General features: G+C 37.9%; 1 protein-coding gene across 2 annotated transcripts in view; it reads right to left on the minus strand.

The window, feature by feature from the left end:
* The window catches only part of LOC114054053 (ras-related protein Rab-31), a 182,741-nt gene that overhangs the window by 81,330 nt on the left and 84,284 nt on the right, over window positions 1–17,127 (minus strand). For both annotated transcript variants that reach the window (XM_027877118.1, XM_027877119.1), the window contains one exon: window positions 7,308–7,389. In XM_027877118.1, the coding sequence (XP_027732919.1) occupies window positions 7,308–7,389 (82 nt within the window). The remainder of the gene's footprint in view (window positions 1–7,307; window positions 7,390–17,127) is intronic.

The raw sequence follows: 17,127 nt of genomic DNA on the forward strand, positions 1-17,127 counted from the left end.
TTCAATGAAGAACTGTGAATGACTTAGCTATTCTCAGCAATACAATGACCCAAGACAGTCCTAAAGGACCAAAGTTGAAGCATACTATCCGCTTCCAGAGAAAGGACTTATATTGGTTGAATACATACTGAAGCATTCTATTTTTTTTACTTTCTTTTTTTCATTTTTTTCTTTTATTTGAGTTTTCTTGTACAAAATGACTAATATGAAAATATTTTACATAATTGCACACGTATAACCTATATCTGATTGCTTACCATCTCAGGGAGGGGGGAGGGAAAGGAGGGAGGGAAGGATAGAATTTGAAACTCAAAACTTTAAATAAAAATGTTTTTAAAAAATGAAAAAGTTGGGGGGGATGGGATGGGGAGGTAGGATGGGGCACAACTCTGAGCTCAATACTGTGCTTCCTATCCACCAATAAATCTCAGGGAGATGAAGGACAACTAACTGGCGCCACACAATCCAGAGGTCAAAGAGGTAAGTACTTAATATTCTCCATGCTGATAGTGAATGAGGAACAAGTGCTGATGACAGCATTTATAGTTAATGCAATTGCCAACCCACAGCAGCACAGAAAGCTCCAGAATGGATTATCCAGGAAGGTTAAAAGTACATGTCAGTACTAACCTTGTCAGTGTATTTCAGGAAAAGAATACCCAAGAAACCAAAGCTTTAAGGTTCTAGGATGACTGAGGAAGAGGGGAAGGGAAGACTCCTTCTGCCAGAGTAGGTATATATAGAACTCCACAACCACAACCACTTAACACTTTATTTGGTCTCCAACCCACTGGCAGGATGTATTCTATCCCTTCAGGAGGACTGAAAGCAAATTGAAAAGCTTTGCGAGGACAACTGTGCCCTTTAGTAAGGCTGCTCCTCTAACTGACCCTAGGCACCTGGGAAATTTGCATTGGGTAAAATTTCATGAGTTTCAATAAATGTATGGGTTACAGTAAGAATGAAGGAAGATAAAGCATTTGGAGAGATGTAGAAACCAAGATATAGGTTGGAAAAAAGCTGGCCCTCTAAGGTATGAGAAACAACAGAGAATCAATAATAACTGAAGCCTATGCTAAGCTAAGACCATGTATACAAAAAGAGAAGGAAGCCAAAAATCCCTCAAGATTAATCTCTCTCAAATCCAAAGCATGAGTATTTAAGGGGAAGAAGAAACACAAGCAAGGAAAAAATGATACAATGACTAAATTAAACATTTAAATATAAAAAAGAAAACAGCAACCCCTGTCATGCCATATTCTCCACAGATGTTTGAAATGAATCTTAATACAGGGGAACCAGAAAAAAAAAAGGCCTTCCTTGCACCAGACCTAATTTAAGTCAGTGTTGTTGTTGTTGTTGTTTTTACTAACAAGGAGAAAAGGGGAATTCTAAAGGTAGTCTTTGCACAGAAAACTCTACCTCCTGTCACTTAGATCGACATCTGATGACTGTCTGGATCTGCAGTTGGCAACAATGAAGGGTGAAAAGAAGTAGGTAATCCCTAAAGTAATCAGGAAAAAGTCGTATCTTTTTTTATTACTTATAGAAATGAACTTGTGCTTTAAAAATACATAACAATTTACTCTGATTAATACAATTTTGAAAATTCTCCAATAACAACCAAAACAGAAAAAAAAATGAAAATAGAATTCTCCCAATGCATAGTTAGAATTTAAAATTACAAGTATATATACATATATATGAAACCTTTTTTTAAACAAAGATGATTCTTGAATTTCTACTCAGACAATTCCATTCTGTTAAATATCATCAGATTGTCCTTTTAAAATGCTGCTTTCATCGTCAAATAGTGCCTCACTAAAAGGAAAGGATGATACTAAGAGACTATACAGAAATTATTTCATTCCTGGTTTTCCAATTAGTTGTCATTTTTATCATTAGATTGACATCATATTTCCTGTTGGACAGTCTAAGTGTGGGGCTACAGACATCCTGGAAAAGCATAATGGGATGCTTCTGATAGCAGGCACTGACCTGTTTTAATTCAAGAGACATTTAAATGGTACAACAGCATGCATGATGAAATGAGAAGCAGACAGCTTCAGGGAATTTTAGAATGGCCAAAAGTCTTTTATTATGGATATTAAAAGGCTGTCATCAACTGCCCTGTGTGGAAAATATATCTGTTCATTTTAAATCGAGGTTGGAAAGTAGAGCTGGAGTCATGCTAGTAATGCTTAGCATGGATCCAGCTGTTTTAAACATTACTGACATAGTTCAGTCTGTTTTTATCATTTCCAGTGAAAAAGCCAGAGTTTATACAGTTCAAGTAGGAGTGAGAAGCATAAAGGACATACTGACTTTGGAGGCAGGGGATCTGGGTTCAAATTCTAGCTCTATCACTAACTGGGCTGTGTGACCTTGGACTGTGTGATATTGTGGCTCTGGGTCTCATGTTTTTCATCTGCAAAATGAAAGGGCTGGAAAACATGATCTCTAAGAGAATTTTTCAAATTTGAACAAGATATGATTTTTACTGAATAAATAAATATATACATTTTTGCTGTTCCATTTATTCATTTTGTTTCTTGGTTTTTGTTATCTTCATATATACGTATGTATGTGTGTGTGTGTATGTATATAAACATATACATAACATAAGCATATATAAGCTGGGGGTGGAGCTAGGTGGCACAGTGGATAAAAGGTAAGGTCTAGAGTCAGTAAAAATCTTGGTGAGTTCAAATTTGGCCTCAGACACTTACTAGCTGTGTGACCCAGGGCCAAGTCACTTCACCCTGTTTGCCTCAGTTTCCTCATCTATAAAATGAGCTGGAGAAGGAAATGGCAAACCACTCCAGTATTTTTGCCAAGCAAACCCCAAATGGGGACACACAGAGTCAGACATGACTGATACAACTCAACAATAACAACAAAAATATAAATATATATAATACACACATATTTTTCTGAGGATGACGATGAATAAAACCCATGACCAAGCTTTATATTTACAAGGTGGAGCTAAGGCTCTTCTACAAAGTATGGAAATGTGCATCAAATGTAACAATTATTCTAGTACTTACTGGATAATAACAACACTAAGAATAATAGTATGTTAATTACAATGATCCACTTGCTATGTAGAAGAGAACTGGAGTTAAAGGCAGAAAGCCTGGATTTGAATCCCTGCTCTTCTGCGTGACCTTGAGCAATTCAATTCACCTCTCTGAAACTCAGTTTTCTAATCTGTAAAATGAGGGTGTTGGACTAGGTGATTTCTAAAGTTCCTTCCAATTCTAATGCTATGATCAGATGACTCACTCAGTGTTATTAATGACCTTCTATGTGCAATAAACTAGGTCAAGAACTGTCATTCTTTATTTACAGAAGAAGAAGATGGAAGTCTAGACCCACACTATTTTTTAAATGGCTCTAAAGAAGTTAGCACAAATCATGGTGGCTAAGTACAATCTAGAGCAGTGAGAAGGAATGACAAATATTTACCGACATAAAGGGATGCTAAAAAAGAACTGGGATCTTTTATTAATTAATGAGGATGAACAAGCAGTGATGGGTATGAGCCGTAGCAGGAAATTTATTTTTAGATTAAGCAGTAGGCCACTTCATTACAAGCACAATTAAGGCAGTCAACAAGCTGCCAAAAAGATTGAGGAATTTTCATTGCTGGAGAGACTTCAAACTAAAACAAGGCAAACCCTCTGCCAAGCTTAATGATAATTAAATCATTGCTGTGGAGGAATTACATACATCAGAGGAATCATAAGGGCTGACTAAATACTTCTCACATAGCATCTAATTCTAAAAATTTAATATTCCACAATTGATTATGATACCAGAATATGCTCCCACAAAAAGAAATACATAGTATGATTATAAAGCATAAGACTGATTTCCTTAAGCAAACAATATATACCCATGTTTATTTTATAGTCACACCTTTGCAACTGACTGAGTTTAAGGAAAAAAAACCAAAGCTTTGCTCAGTGTAATCATATGTCTCTGTGGCCTCTCCATATCTATTTTCATTGAAATCCAATAAAAATCATTGCAAATATGGTTCATTTGGATACTTTGATTAGCCACTATTTTGCTTCAAGATGACGAATTCAACTGCAAATCTATAACATGGTACCAATTTCTGTCAGCTTGGTGACAAATTTCATCAAAATAAACCAACTCTTCCAAAAGCTGTCATGAAACAAACAGGCAGACATGAAATACCCAGCAGTCAAGTTCAAACAGAGATTTCACTTTGTTGGAAAATTAAATCAACATTCTTTTCCGCTTGCAAGGCAAATACCTGTACTCTGAAATATTTGTCCTATATTTGGAATCAGAAGATCTGGGTTCAAATCTTAGCTTTGAAATGTATTAGCTCTATGACCTTGGTCAAAAACAATAGTAACAGCCTCTCTGAGCCTTGGTTTTCTCATCTGGTAAAATAAGGATGATGATAATACTTACCCTAAGTATCCCATGGGGTTATTATGAGAAAAGTATTTTGTAAACTGGAAAGTGCTATGTATATGTGTGTAATTGTTTGGAATTATGTCCCAAAAGTCACTAACCTGTCTATACCCATTGACCCAGCTATACCACTACTAGACCTATACACCAAAAAAAGTCAAAGAAAATAGAAGAGGATCTATATGTACAAAAATATTTATAGCAGCTCTTTTCATAGCAGCAAAAGAAAAAACTAGAAAATGGAAGGGTTGCCCACTTATTGGATAATGGCTAAATAACATGAATGTAATGGAATATTACTGAAGTACAAGAAATGACGAAATGAACAGTTTCAGAATAAACTAGGAAGATATTAACTGATGCAAAGTGAAGTGAGAACTAAGAGAATAATCTATAATAATCTAATAATACTATGACAACAACATTTTAAAGAAAAACAACTTTGAAAGACTTCAGAACTCTGATCACTAGAACGACAAATCATGATTCCAAAGGACTAATACTAAGACATACTATCCCCACCTACTGTGAGAGGTGATGGACTTAAAATCTGGAATGAGACACATTTTGGACATGTCTTTTGTTTTTCTGACCTACTCATATTTGTTATGAAGTTTTTCTTTACTATTATTATTGTAGTTGTTGTTCAATGGCATATGGAATTAGAAGAGGAAAAATGCTTGTTAATTTAAAAAATAAAATCAGTTTCCTTTTTAAAATGTATGACATTAGTTGAGTTAAATTGGCATTGCCTATTGGTTAAAGTTCATAATAAGTATGTATTTTTTCTATTCTTTTTTTTTTTTTTTGGTGAGGCATTCAGGGTTAAGTGACTTGCCCAGGGTCACCCAGCTAGTAAGAGTTATGTGTTGTGTGTCTGAGACCGAATTTGAACTCAAGTCCTCCTGACTCCAAGGCTGGTGCTCTATCCACTGTGCCACCTAGGTGCTCCTGTATTTTTTTTAAAATAACAAATTTGGCCAGATGTGATGAAGCACACTTAAAATTCTTGCTCCTCAAGGAAGCTGAAACTGGTAGACTGATTGAATTAGGTAGTTTTGAGCTATAGTAGGGCTAAAGTCAATTGGGTGTCTGGAATATGTCAATCACAATATGGTGAGCCACCTAAGGAGAAGTAAACTGGACTAGGTTGGAAACAGGTCAGATTACAGCTTCTATGATGATCAGTATTGGGCTGAGGACTGTGAGTAGAGCTACCCTTCCAGTCTGGATGAGATAGGGAGATCTTGTTTCAAAAAAAAAAAAAAGGCATAACGAGAAGAAAAGGAAAAAATAAAGTAGTCCCAGAAAGTGATTATGTGTATGCCCAGAGTTTCAGGAAATTGACATTAATTATGTATAACAATAAAAATTTAGCAGACAGAAATAATTCACATTAATAAAGCACTTTTAAGGTTTAAGACACACCTTCCTCACAACAACCCTTTGAAGTATGTAGTGAAAGCATTATCCCCATTTCACAGACGAGGAAGATTAAGTAACTTAACCAGGGTCACATAGCTAATGAAGATAAGAACAAGGATTTGTTGGATTATACTGGGATTTATTGATTGCTCGTCTTTTTCCACACTGATATGACTAGCATTTGTAGGATGGAAAGCAGATCTAATAATTTTTTAATTAAAGAACAATATCTTTTTTTAAATATACTGACATATAAAACTAAGGAAATTTAGTCTCAAATAGATCTCACCCAAAATTAAAATTACACAAATCAACCTAATTATTCAGTTACTGGTGGTCCAATTTATGAATCTGCCATTCTTCTCCTTTCTTGTACTTTTTATTGCTGATCTGTTTATCATTGGTAATTTTAGTACTTCCAACATGACATGGACAAGACAAAGAAAAGGAGGTCAATTTTCCTATTATGATGAAAACCACTCCCACTAATGGAGTGTCTGGGCATGAAGGTGACACTGGTTTCTCAAAGATTATGTCAGTAGAGAATAAGCTCTAACAGGTTCTAACAACCTAGGAGGTATTTGAATATGGATCTGGTGAAGGAGCGCACCTCCACTGTCAAGGACCCATCTAAATCTGGAAAGACTGATCATCATGTTAGCATCAGAGAGATGACTGGCCATAGCAACTCTTAAGGAGCACCTACTCAGTTGTAAAGGGCCAGGGATCTATATCAGTGGACTAGTGACCAGCAGGTCAAACTCACAGATCCTTGAGTATTAAAAAAAAACCCTTTACCTTTATTACATTGTAAGTTCCTTGAGAACGGGGATTGTCTTTTGCCTCTTTTTATTTCCTAGTGCCTGGCATGGAGTAGGCACCAAATAAATGGTTATTGACTGCCTCACTCACTTATAATGCATTTCATAATTACAAAGAGTTTCATGTGTCATATATCATTTGATCCTTCAAATACGCTTGTGAAAAAAAGTATATGATTATTTTTCCCCATTTTATAGATGAAACTAAAACTCAGAGAGGTTAATAGATTTGGCCAATGTAGCGTTTTTATACAACAGACAGACTAGACCTCTGACTTCAAATCCAGGACTTGCTTTATGACACCACACACTATCTATTTCTGCAATATAAGATCCACTTTTGGGAGGAAAAGCTAAAATTTTCACCTTATCTAAAATAAGAATTATGCCCATCTGTGTTTCATTTATCCAGGTTATTCTTCTGTATCTCTAGCAAATATAATTATGTCTCAATAGTAAATACGTAGAGAGATACACATAGCATATGGTGTTTTTTATTCTTAGTATCCCCCCCCACTGATGATGAGACATTAAATGACATTATTCTCTAAAAATGTCTTTGAAAAACAAACAATGACTAAGAAACTTATAGGAACTAGTACTTACACGCTCCTGACCAGCTGTATCCCAGATGAGGAACTTATGAAGCTCATTTCCACAAGGCACAGTTTTAGTCATGAAGGAAGCACTGTAATTAAGAATCAACATGAGGTTAGTCCTGTAAATCACTATGCTTCAAACAAGCTCACTCCTCAGCAGGACTCTGGTTTCTTGACCAAACCCCTGAGAAGAAAAAAGGACAGTTGGGGTCATGTGTCACTCTGAAAAAATATTGGGTCTTCCATACTAATGTAATGGTCTGTTAAAAAAAAATCTAGCAAAGAATTTTTATACATTTTGATGGATTGTGTTTCCAGCAGTCCTGTTGTTGTGTGCATAACATTTTTCAGCTCTTGAAAAAGAGTAAACCATGGATTTTTTAAAAAGAAAAAAAATCCAATTCCACAGCAAGTTTGGTTCACAAGTAGGTTGATATGTTGATACCATTATAGTTTTGTCATGGCAACAGTAGAAATGGCAAAACGGCCTACCTAATGTGCTGCGTTGTGAGTAAACCCAAAGCTAATAGCATCTGCAAAAATGCTGTTATCTCTGTTCCCAAACCTTTGGATAATACTTCTGTACCTGGTGAATTATGAATATAACAAATATCATAACAAATATTCCTGTTTCCTACACAACAATAAACATGTAAGATCCTCAAGAAATAATGACACATGCCACTGAACGTTTTCTTTCTTCCTCATTTTTTCCTGGGTTGTATCCATACATGGCCACCTGCTCTTTCTTGTTTCATATGAAAGACTTCCCTATCCTAAGGTCCTCCCTCTGATGTGTGACCCTGGGTTCCTGAAGACAAGGCCAAGGGAACACTAGTTCTCTGAACATTTATTGAAGATGCCGTTGAAGGCTTAGCCAAGCTGAGGTCTTTGAATATACGTCCAGGGAGAGACTGTCTATTGTCCATGGGCTAGATAAGTTTGGGGGAGGTTCATAGCAAGGTGATGAATTTGGAGACAATTCTCTAAAGTACTGAAAGACTTCACAAGAAGTGTAGAATTCCCTCCACATCCTTTTTACAAGGTGCATCTTCTCAATGGCCAACACATTATTTCCTTGCCTCTCTCCCAGTTCCTATTTTGTATCATACTCCTTAAATATTAGAATTTCAAGTATTCACCAGAGGCCCTACCCCTTTGGTCCAATGATCTACGCTTATCTCATGCCAGGAGCTCCCTAGTACCAAGAAGACTGCTTAAAACTAGGGCAAAAATGAAAAGGAGTTTCCTCATCTTCTTTGAAGAGGTAAAGAGGCTAGGGATGTGGAATACTGAATATAATGTCAGGCTTTTTCAAAGTGTTGGTTAGTTTTGCTGATTTTTTTTCTTCTTTGTTACAAGGTACAGCTCTTAGGTGGGGAAAAGGGAAGGATATACTGAGAAATGTAGGTAATAAAAAAAGAAATCAATAAAATTTATTTCAAAAATATTTCAAACAAAAAATAGGGTAGAAGAATGATAGCTTTAGTCCCAGGATCAATAGCAATACCTAAGTAGTTCTGTTCTATGAACCCATCTACCCAGACGAGATTTTGAGATGCTGTTTCCAAGTCTCCTAATTCAGATCCCATTGCCCGTGTATTTCTTCATATATTGTTTGAATTGAAATCCTACTAATCTATGCCTGAATACTTTGTAGTTGAATCATATGGGGCCTCTCCACCTCTAAATTCCAGCTCTGACCTGCTTTCTTGGACTCTAAACCTCGCTGGCATACTCCAGTTTGGGCTCCTCCCTCATGACTCATAACTATTCTGTTCATCCAGCCCTGCTCAGCCCTTGCTCATAGCCCCAGATGGCATGCCCTGGCAATGAGATATCCTTTTCCACCTTCTATCTCCTTGCCTCACCACCTCCTTAAGCTTCCCTACCCTAATAGTGTCTTTCTCCTCCATTCACCAATGAAAATAAAAAATAAATAAAATAAATTTTTGTGATTCATATAACTGTATATGATATACAATAATATACAATTTATATAATTTATTTTTATATAAATATAAAATAAATAAAGAGAAAGAAAAAAAGAAAAAATCTACCTACATTCTTCTGGTCTTGAATATACTTAATAATGGGGCAGCTAGGTGGTAAAGTGGACAGAGTACCAGGCCTGGAGTCAGGAGATACTTACCAGCTGTGTGATCCTGGCCAAGTTACTTAACCCTGTTTGCCTCAGTTTTCTCATCTGCAAAATGAGCTAGAGAAGGAAATGGCAAACCATTCCAATGTCTTTGCCAAGAAAACCCCAAACGGGGTCACAAAGAATCAGACATGACTAAAAATGACTGAATAACAAACTTCCTAATAAGCACAGAGTAGCTCATAAGTAAACAGAAATATAACGATCAATACAGAAAATGATTGTTTCATTGTAACTGACAACTGAAGTGGAAGTGTACTCCCACTTTTCCAGCTAGTGAGTTTCACTGGGCATGATTACATGGCACATTATAAATTCTGATAACATACGTATCTTTTTAATGAGTGATTTGATGTATACACACACCCACACACACACACACACACACACACCTAAAAACTTTCCCAAAAAAGTGTTCTACAAAGGGAACTTTGGACAACTCAGACAGGCACTCAATAGGCAGGCATTTTTAAATGTTTTGTAAACCTTAAAATGCTATGGAAATGTGAGCTATTATTATTAAACTGGTAGCTTCAGCTGTAATTCCCTCTGTTTAACTGTTTTTATAAATTTTATAAATTTCCATCTGTTTTTTTTTATCCAGGAAAACTTGGATCTAACTTGTAAAACACACACACACACACACACACACACACACACACAGATACAAAATTGCAGCTGGGAAAGGATATCACAGGGACTCCCATCTCCAACCTACCCTCCCACTGCTGCCAAAATTGTCTTCTTAATATCTAACCAGGTCATTTCCCTGCTCAAAAACCATCGGTGACTCTACTGCCTCTAAGAAAGGGCCTGCCACTTCAGACCCTTCATCATCTGGTTCCCACCTACTGCTGCAATGTTATTCACATTACTCCCCTCTGTGTACTTCACATTCTGGCCAAACTGGACTATGAGCTGTTCATCAAATCAGACATGCTGTTTCATGTCTCTGAACTCTCAGGCCTCTTGTCCCTCGAAGGCTCATCCCCTCATCTCTGAGGCCTTCCCTGATCTTCCCAGCTGAAAGTCGTCTTTCTCCCCTCAAATTGTTCTAGAGCATTTTGTCTGGATTTCTCCTTTGCCCCCATCTTACCTTACTGGTATATCACCTTACCTGGGTCCATATCATATCCCCCAAGAAGAATGTAAATTCTTTGAAGGCAGGAAGTATGCCATTTTTCCTCCTTGTATATGGAGGGCCTTGTATAGAGTAGGCACTTAGTAAGTTTTTACTAAATCTGAATGAATTTTACAAATGATGGTTCATACACAACCCCACAAGTAGCCTACTTAACAGCCATAGTTTTATCATTGGAAAAACTTAGATAATCCGGGGAACTTCACTATCTGATAGCAGTTAGTATAGTGCCTGGCACCTAGCAGATGTTTATTTATGAATTATTATGAATTACTTATTAATGTTTATTGAATTGAATTGGTGTTATCACCAATTCTCTGTATGTGGCTCACAATACTGAAAAAACAAAGGAGTTTATTTATAAGTCAATGAAAACAAACATGGTTCCCCTTAAGATAAGTGCCTTCCCTCTGAGATTATCTCCAGTTTATCCTGATTATATCTTGTTTGTACATAGTAGGTTGCATGTTGGCTCCACCATTTGACTGTAAGGACAGGGACTGTTCTTGACTTTTTTTGTACCCTCCAGTGCTTGGTACAGTGCCTGGCACATAGTAAGCACCTAATATTTGTTGACTGATGAATGATGCAAATCTTATTACTAATGCTGCCTGCCTGTGGGGAATGCTTATCCAGAGGCCTATTTGGTGCTTCTGATGTGGCTTCTCAAGACCAGTCTTTTTCTGAACCTTTTAGGAGCCTGAGCTGAATCCCCTTGTTGATTCTTGTCTATACGGGTCTTTATATTTCCTCTGTCCATCAGCTCAGCACTGCTGTGCCTGCTGCTCCCTGACAGGAACTGGGTCCTCCTCTTCCTCCTGTATATGTTGCTTGGCCTTTGGTCAGAGGTGTATTGGTAAATGTTCACCAACTAGATGTACAAACAACATACTTTGAGGTTTAATTTGCATTATCAACATTTTCTCCATCACTTTTTGAAGTCTAGAAAATTAACAAAAAAAAAACAAAAAAATGAGTTCCTGATGTGTAGCGTTTGCTGACTTCTAAGGTATAAATGCTCACACCGAAAATTTAACAAGCTGGTTTAGAGCTGACTCCAGCACACCCTTACATTTAGTTCTCAGTATGCCATGGCTGCTTCCTTCTACCTTTCAGCATTATTCCTCCTATAGATACCAGTGGATGGATTGTGATGTCTTCTCCAGAAGGTCTACTACGGCAGAGGTCCAGTCAGAGGTTAATCCTACAGCTATTCGAAGATATTCTACAGTCACCCCTTTTCTGGGCCTCTTAGTATCCCAGCTTTGGATGCCAAATGAGGTGCCCCACAGAGTTTCTACCTAGTGTTACAGTTCTGCCCATCTCTGGCCTTAGACAGAAGCAAACCCAGTGGTCACAAAGACAATTTGTCCCTGATACCTCTGACTGGATCTGTGATCAGCAACCTCATGTTTTGTCAGAGTTATATTCAGTCTGATATCCTCTTCATTCCAGCACCAGAGTGATATCTTTCCTGCCCATGTCGGTTACTTCTCATGTGTTTAGAGGCTTGGCAAAATCAATGGTTTTTCCCCTTTACTGAATTATCCCTTCCACTCTGACCCTCCCTAGATCCCTCTGGTGTCAATCATGTTGGGGTAATTCCAACCCCACAGGGCTGTATCTTCCCTCAACTCTAGTGTAGGAGATAGGGCTGTTTGGGATGTATCCAATCATTCATGGAGCCAAGTACTCCCCCAGTGGCATCTAGGGAAGAGAAAATGTTAGAATCCTGCCTACACTAGAAATGCTCCGTTAACAAGAGGAAGGTAAGAACAGAGAGGGCCTCTGTTGTACAGGAAAGAATTCTGATTTGGAACCAGAGTTCTTGGATCAAATCCCAACTATAATATGTATTACTTATGTGACCATGAGGAAATCACAACCCCACTGAGCTTCAGTTTCCTATAAAATGGGAATAACAGTATCTGTACTAACTGATTCACAGGGTTTTTGTGAAGATTGCTGTTTTTGAACCTTAAAGTGCTTAGTAAGCATAAGTTATTAATAGAAAGAGCATCACATTGAGAGTTAGGAGGCTTGCCTTCTAGCCCTATAATTCATTTATTGTGTGACCTTAGCCACACCTTTCTGGACTTCAGCTTATTCAGCTATAAAATTTTATGATTCTAAATGCATCATCTTTGCTTTTCAGTCAAATAGCATTGGATTCTAAACCATGGTTTAGTCCCATAATAAAACTATGGCTGACTTGTGGGGTGCATGTTTGACCACCATTTGTGAAATTCAATCAATTCAATAAACATTGAATATTGCCTACCATATGCAAAGCCCTAGGGATACAAATATAAAAAAAATGGCATGGCTCCTGCCTTCAAGAAATTTACATGGGGGGAGGGTGAGTCATGACATAAGTCCAAATGAATAAAATACAGGTAAGATAAGACAGGCACAAAGGAGATCCACCCAAAGGCTCTAGGAAAGTTTGAGGAAAAAGAGAAGGGATGATGTAGCACCTGAATTGAGCCTTCAAGGAATACATTCCCCAGAGAGGAGTAGCCAGCACAAGTGTTTAGAGAGAGGAAAAAGCATATATGATTTAAGGAACAACTAGCAGTCTTAATTCCAGTGCTTTCCCTCTTTGAATCATTTCCTATTTATTCCATCTATATCTTGCTTTGCATATATTTGTTGCATGTTGTCTCCCCTATTTGAATGTAAGCTCCTTGAGGGCAAGGACTGTCTTTTGCCTTTTTTTTAGCCTCCAGCCAAAAAAATCAATCTCCAGTTGTCCTGATCTATATCTTGCCCCTGTACCCAAACACCTCCAGAGGAGAGAGTGAGGCTGGTGACTTTGCACAGCCTTCCCTCCCTTAAATCCAATTCACTTGCAAGTCATGGCATCATCTTCCTGATGTCATGGTCCTCTTCGAGGACGAAGGACAAACAACAACCATCTCCAGCACTTAGTAGCCTGACACATAGTAGGCACTTAATATATGTTTGTTCAATTGAATCAAATAGTTTGGCTGGAATGTAAAGTGCACAGAGTAGGAGAATGAGCCAGGGAAGTAAGAAATTTCTCAGGGTATACCTGAGTCCTTCATATCATGTGAGCACCTCTGACACACAAAGATTATGACAACATTTGTAATGAGTACTGAGAACGAAAGGTCATTTGGAGCATAGCCTGCATTTTATCTGAAATGCTCTTGGGCTTCTTTCTCCTGGTTAAGTACATTAAAGTGTTTGTGAAAGGAGTGGGTAGATGAGTGGGAGGACTGGCGATGTAGTATTTGCATTATAGCTCATCATGATTCCATTTTCTGCAGAAACCAAAATCTGGCAGGCAAGTGACAGGCCCTCCTTGCTACAATTGAGAGAAATATGTACACACATATATGCAAAAATGTCAAAGCAATCTGCTTCATTAGAACAGCTAGGAATTTTTTTTACATTTAATTATAGTTGAAGATGCAGCATTAATCCTTTTAGTGATGGAACAAGACTGGCTAGCCCATAGGATGGTCTATTTCCTATGACAGCTGATGACAATTTGCAGAAAGTCCCGGATTTATGCTTTAAGGTTATTCCTTATATCTTTCTTTTATGATTCTGGCATTGGAAAACAAAACAAAAATACTAGCCAGAGGCAACAGGGAAGAGACAAAATTTTCTTTAAAAGATTTAAAAAATTGACAGTTAGGCTAAGGTAGGAAGTGAAGCATTCAGGCTTTGTTGTTCAGTTTTTCAGTCATGAACAACTCTTCATGACCCCATTTGGGGTTTTCTTGGCAAAGATACTGGACTGGTTAGTCATTTCCTTCTCCAGTTCATTTTACAGATGAGGAAACTGAGGCAAACAGGGTTAAGTTACTTGCTCAGGGTCACACAGCTACTAAGTGTCTGAGGCTAGATTTGAATTCAGGAAGATGGGTCTTCCTGACTCCAGTCACTTTATCCATCGCCCCACCTAACTGCCCATAACTTACAGTTGGAAGACCTTAATTCAAATCCTGTCTCAGACATTTTATTGTTGTGTGACCTTCCACAAATCACTTTGCTGAGGGTCACACAGCAAAATATGACCTCCCTAAGCTGTAGTTTCCTCATCTGTAAAGAGGGGATAATAATAGTACCAGCCTCACAGGGTTGTTGTAAGGATCACATGAAATAATATATTAAAGTATTTTGAAGATATTTAAATGTTGGCTATTGTTTAGATTAAGATAAATAAGGGGGCAGAGATGGTGGAGTGAAAGCAGTGACTTGCTTGACGTCTCCTCCAAAGCCCTCCAAATACCTGTAAAAATGGCTCTAAACAAATTCTAGAGCAGCAGAACCCACAAAAAGACAGAGTGAAACAAATTTCCAGTCCAAGACAACCTGAATGGTTGATTGGAAAGGTCTACTGCCCCAGGTTAGGAGAGGAACACAGTTCAGCGTGGTCACATAGGCAAAAACCAGGCCAGAGCAAACCTGGAGCAGGCCTCAGAGGAATGAATCACAGGCAGCTATGGCGGTTTCCAGACTTCTCAACCCACAAATGCCAAAGACAACTTAGAAGGTCAGTAGGAAAGATCTGTGACTATAGTGAGAAAGAAGCTCAATCCTAGCCCCAGTCCTTGCACAGCCCCAGGGCAAAGGCTGCTTCCAGAGCTCTTGGCCCACAGACTGAAGGGGAATCAGGTGGCTGATCAGAGGGGGATTGCAGGGATCTCTTTGCTGGTGCTGAGACAGGAGCCTCTTGCTTTGCCTGTGCTTGGATCTGGGTCATGGTTCTGGGTGGTGGTTCTGGGGCCAGGAGAAGCACTGGTGTGGTGGAACTTGTAGTAGCAGTGGAGAGAGAATCCTCCTCACAGTTCTAAGGCAGAAAAGAGTGCTTGTGGTCACTCATAGACCAGAACCCAGGCCAGGAAAGGAGTAAACACCTTGCCCTGGATCATACTACCTTAGAAAAACTGAAAATTTACAGGTCCCTAGAAGTATCTCTGAAAAATGCTGCACAAAACCCCCAAAGCTTGGGACAGTACATTCTCCACACTGAAAGCAGACCTCTACCTTAATAAAGAGTTTAAAACTCAAGTAATTGGCTGGAAACATGAGCAAATTGTGCAAAAAAAAAAAAAAAAGTCAGACCATAGAATCTTTCTTTGGTGACAAAGAAGATCAAAACATACAACCAGAAGAAGACAACAAAATATGAATTGGTCTCAGGTCATGAAAGAGCTCAAAAAGGATTTTGAGAAACAAGTAAGTAGAGGAAAAACTAGGAAGAGAAATGAGAGTGATACAAGAAAATCATGAAAAACAAGTCAACAGCTTGCTAAAGGAGACCCAAAAAAATACTGAAGAAAATACCTTAAAAAATAGCCTAATCCAAATGGCAAAAGAGGTCCAAAAAGCCAATGAGGAGAAGAATACCTTAAAAGGCAGAATTGGCCAGATGGAAAAGGAAGTCCAAAAGCTCACTGAAGAAAATACTTCCTTAAAAATTAGAATGGAGCAAATGGAAGCTAGTGACTTTAAGAAATCAAGACATTGCAAAACAAAACCAAAAGAATGAAAAAATAGAAGATAATGTGAAATATCTCATTGGAAAAACAACTCACCTAGAAAATATATCCAGGAGAGATAATTTAAAAAGATAAATAAAAGCATTTTGTAAACCATAGCAATAATAGCTAATAGTAGTCCGTGGCAAAAAAAAAAAAAAAGATGGTTGGACTAAAGTATATAACTCATGACCATGGAATGGAGCAAATCTAAACAGAAATTTAATCCATGAACTTTATGTCACTAGCAGTGACCAGTAACAACTGAACAAATGAGTTTTAACAGCAGAGGTGAAAGGGACAAAAGTGTCTACCACAATGCCCTACTCATGTTTTTTTTTTTTTGTTTAGTTGTATTCAGTCATGTCTGACTCTTTGTGACCCCATTGAACAGGGTTTTCTTTTTTTTAATTAATTAATTTATTTTTAGTTTTCGACAATCATTTCCTGAAGCTTTTGAGTTTTAAATTTTCTCCCCCTCCCTCTCCACCTCTTTTCCCAGGACAGCATGCAAGCTGATATAGGCTCTACATATACATTCCTATCAAACATGTTCACATTAGTCATGTTGTAAAGAAGAATTAGAACCAATAGGAGGAACCACAAGAAAGAGAAACAAAACAAAACAGAAGGAAAAAAAAGAGCAAATAATATGCTTTGATCTGCATTCAAACTCCATAGTCCTTTCTCTGGATGTGGATAGCATTTTCCATCATGAGACTTTTGGAGATGTCTTAGATCCTTGCATTGCTGAGAAGAGCTAAGTCTATCAAAGTTAGTCATCACAAAACGTGCCTGTTACTGTGTACAATGTTCTCGTGCTTCTCACTTCACTCAGCATTAGTCCATACAAGTCTTTCCAGGTTTTTCTGAAGTCCTCCTGCTCATCATTTCTTATAGCACAATAGTATTCCATAACATTCATATACCACAACTTGTTCAGCCATTCCCCAATTGATGGGCATCCCCTCGATTTTTAATTCTTTGCCACCACAGAAAGAGCTGCTAT

The sequence above is a fragment of the Vombatus ursinus genome, unplaced genomic scaffold (assembly GCF_900497805.2).
Source record: "Vombatus ursinus unplaced genomic scaffold, bare-nosed wombat genome assembly UNPS02014812.1, whole genome shotgun sequence".
Taxonomy (NCBI): domain Eukaryota; kingdom Metazoa; phylum Chordata; class Mammalia; order Diprotodontia; family Vombatidae; genus Vombatus; species Vombatus ursinus.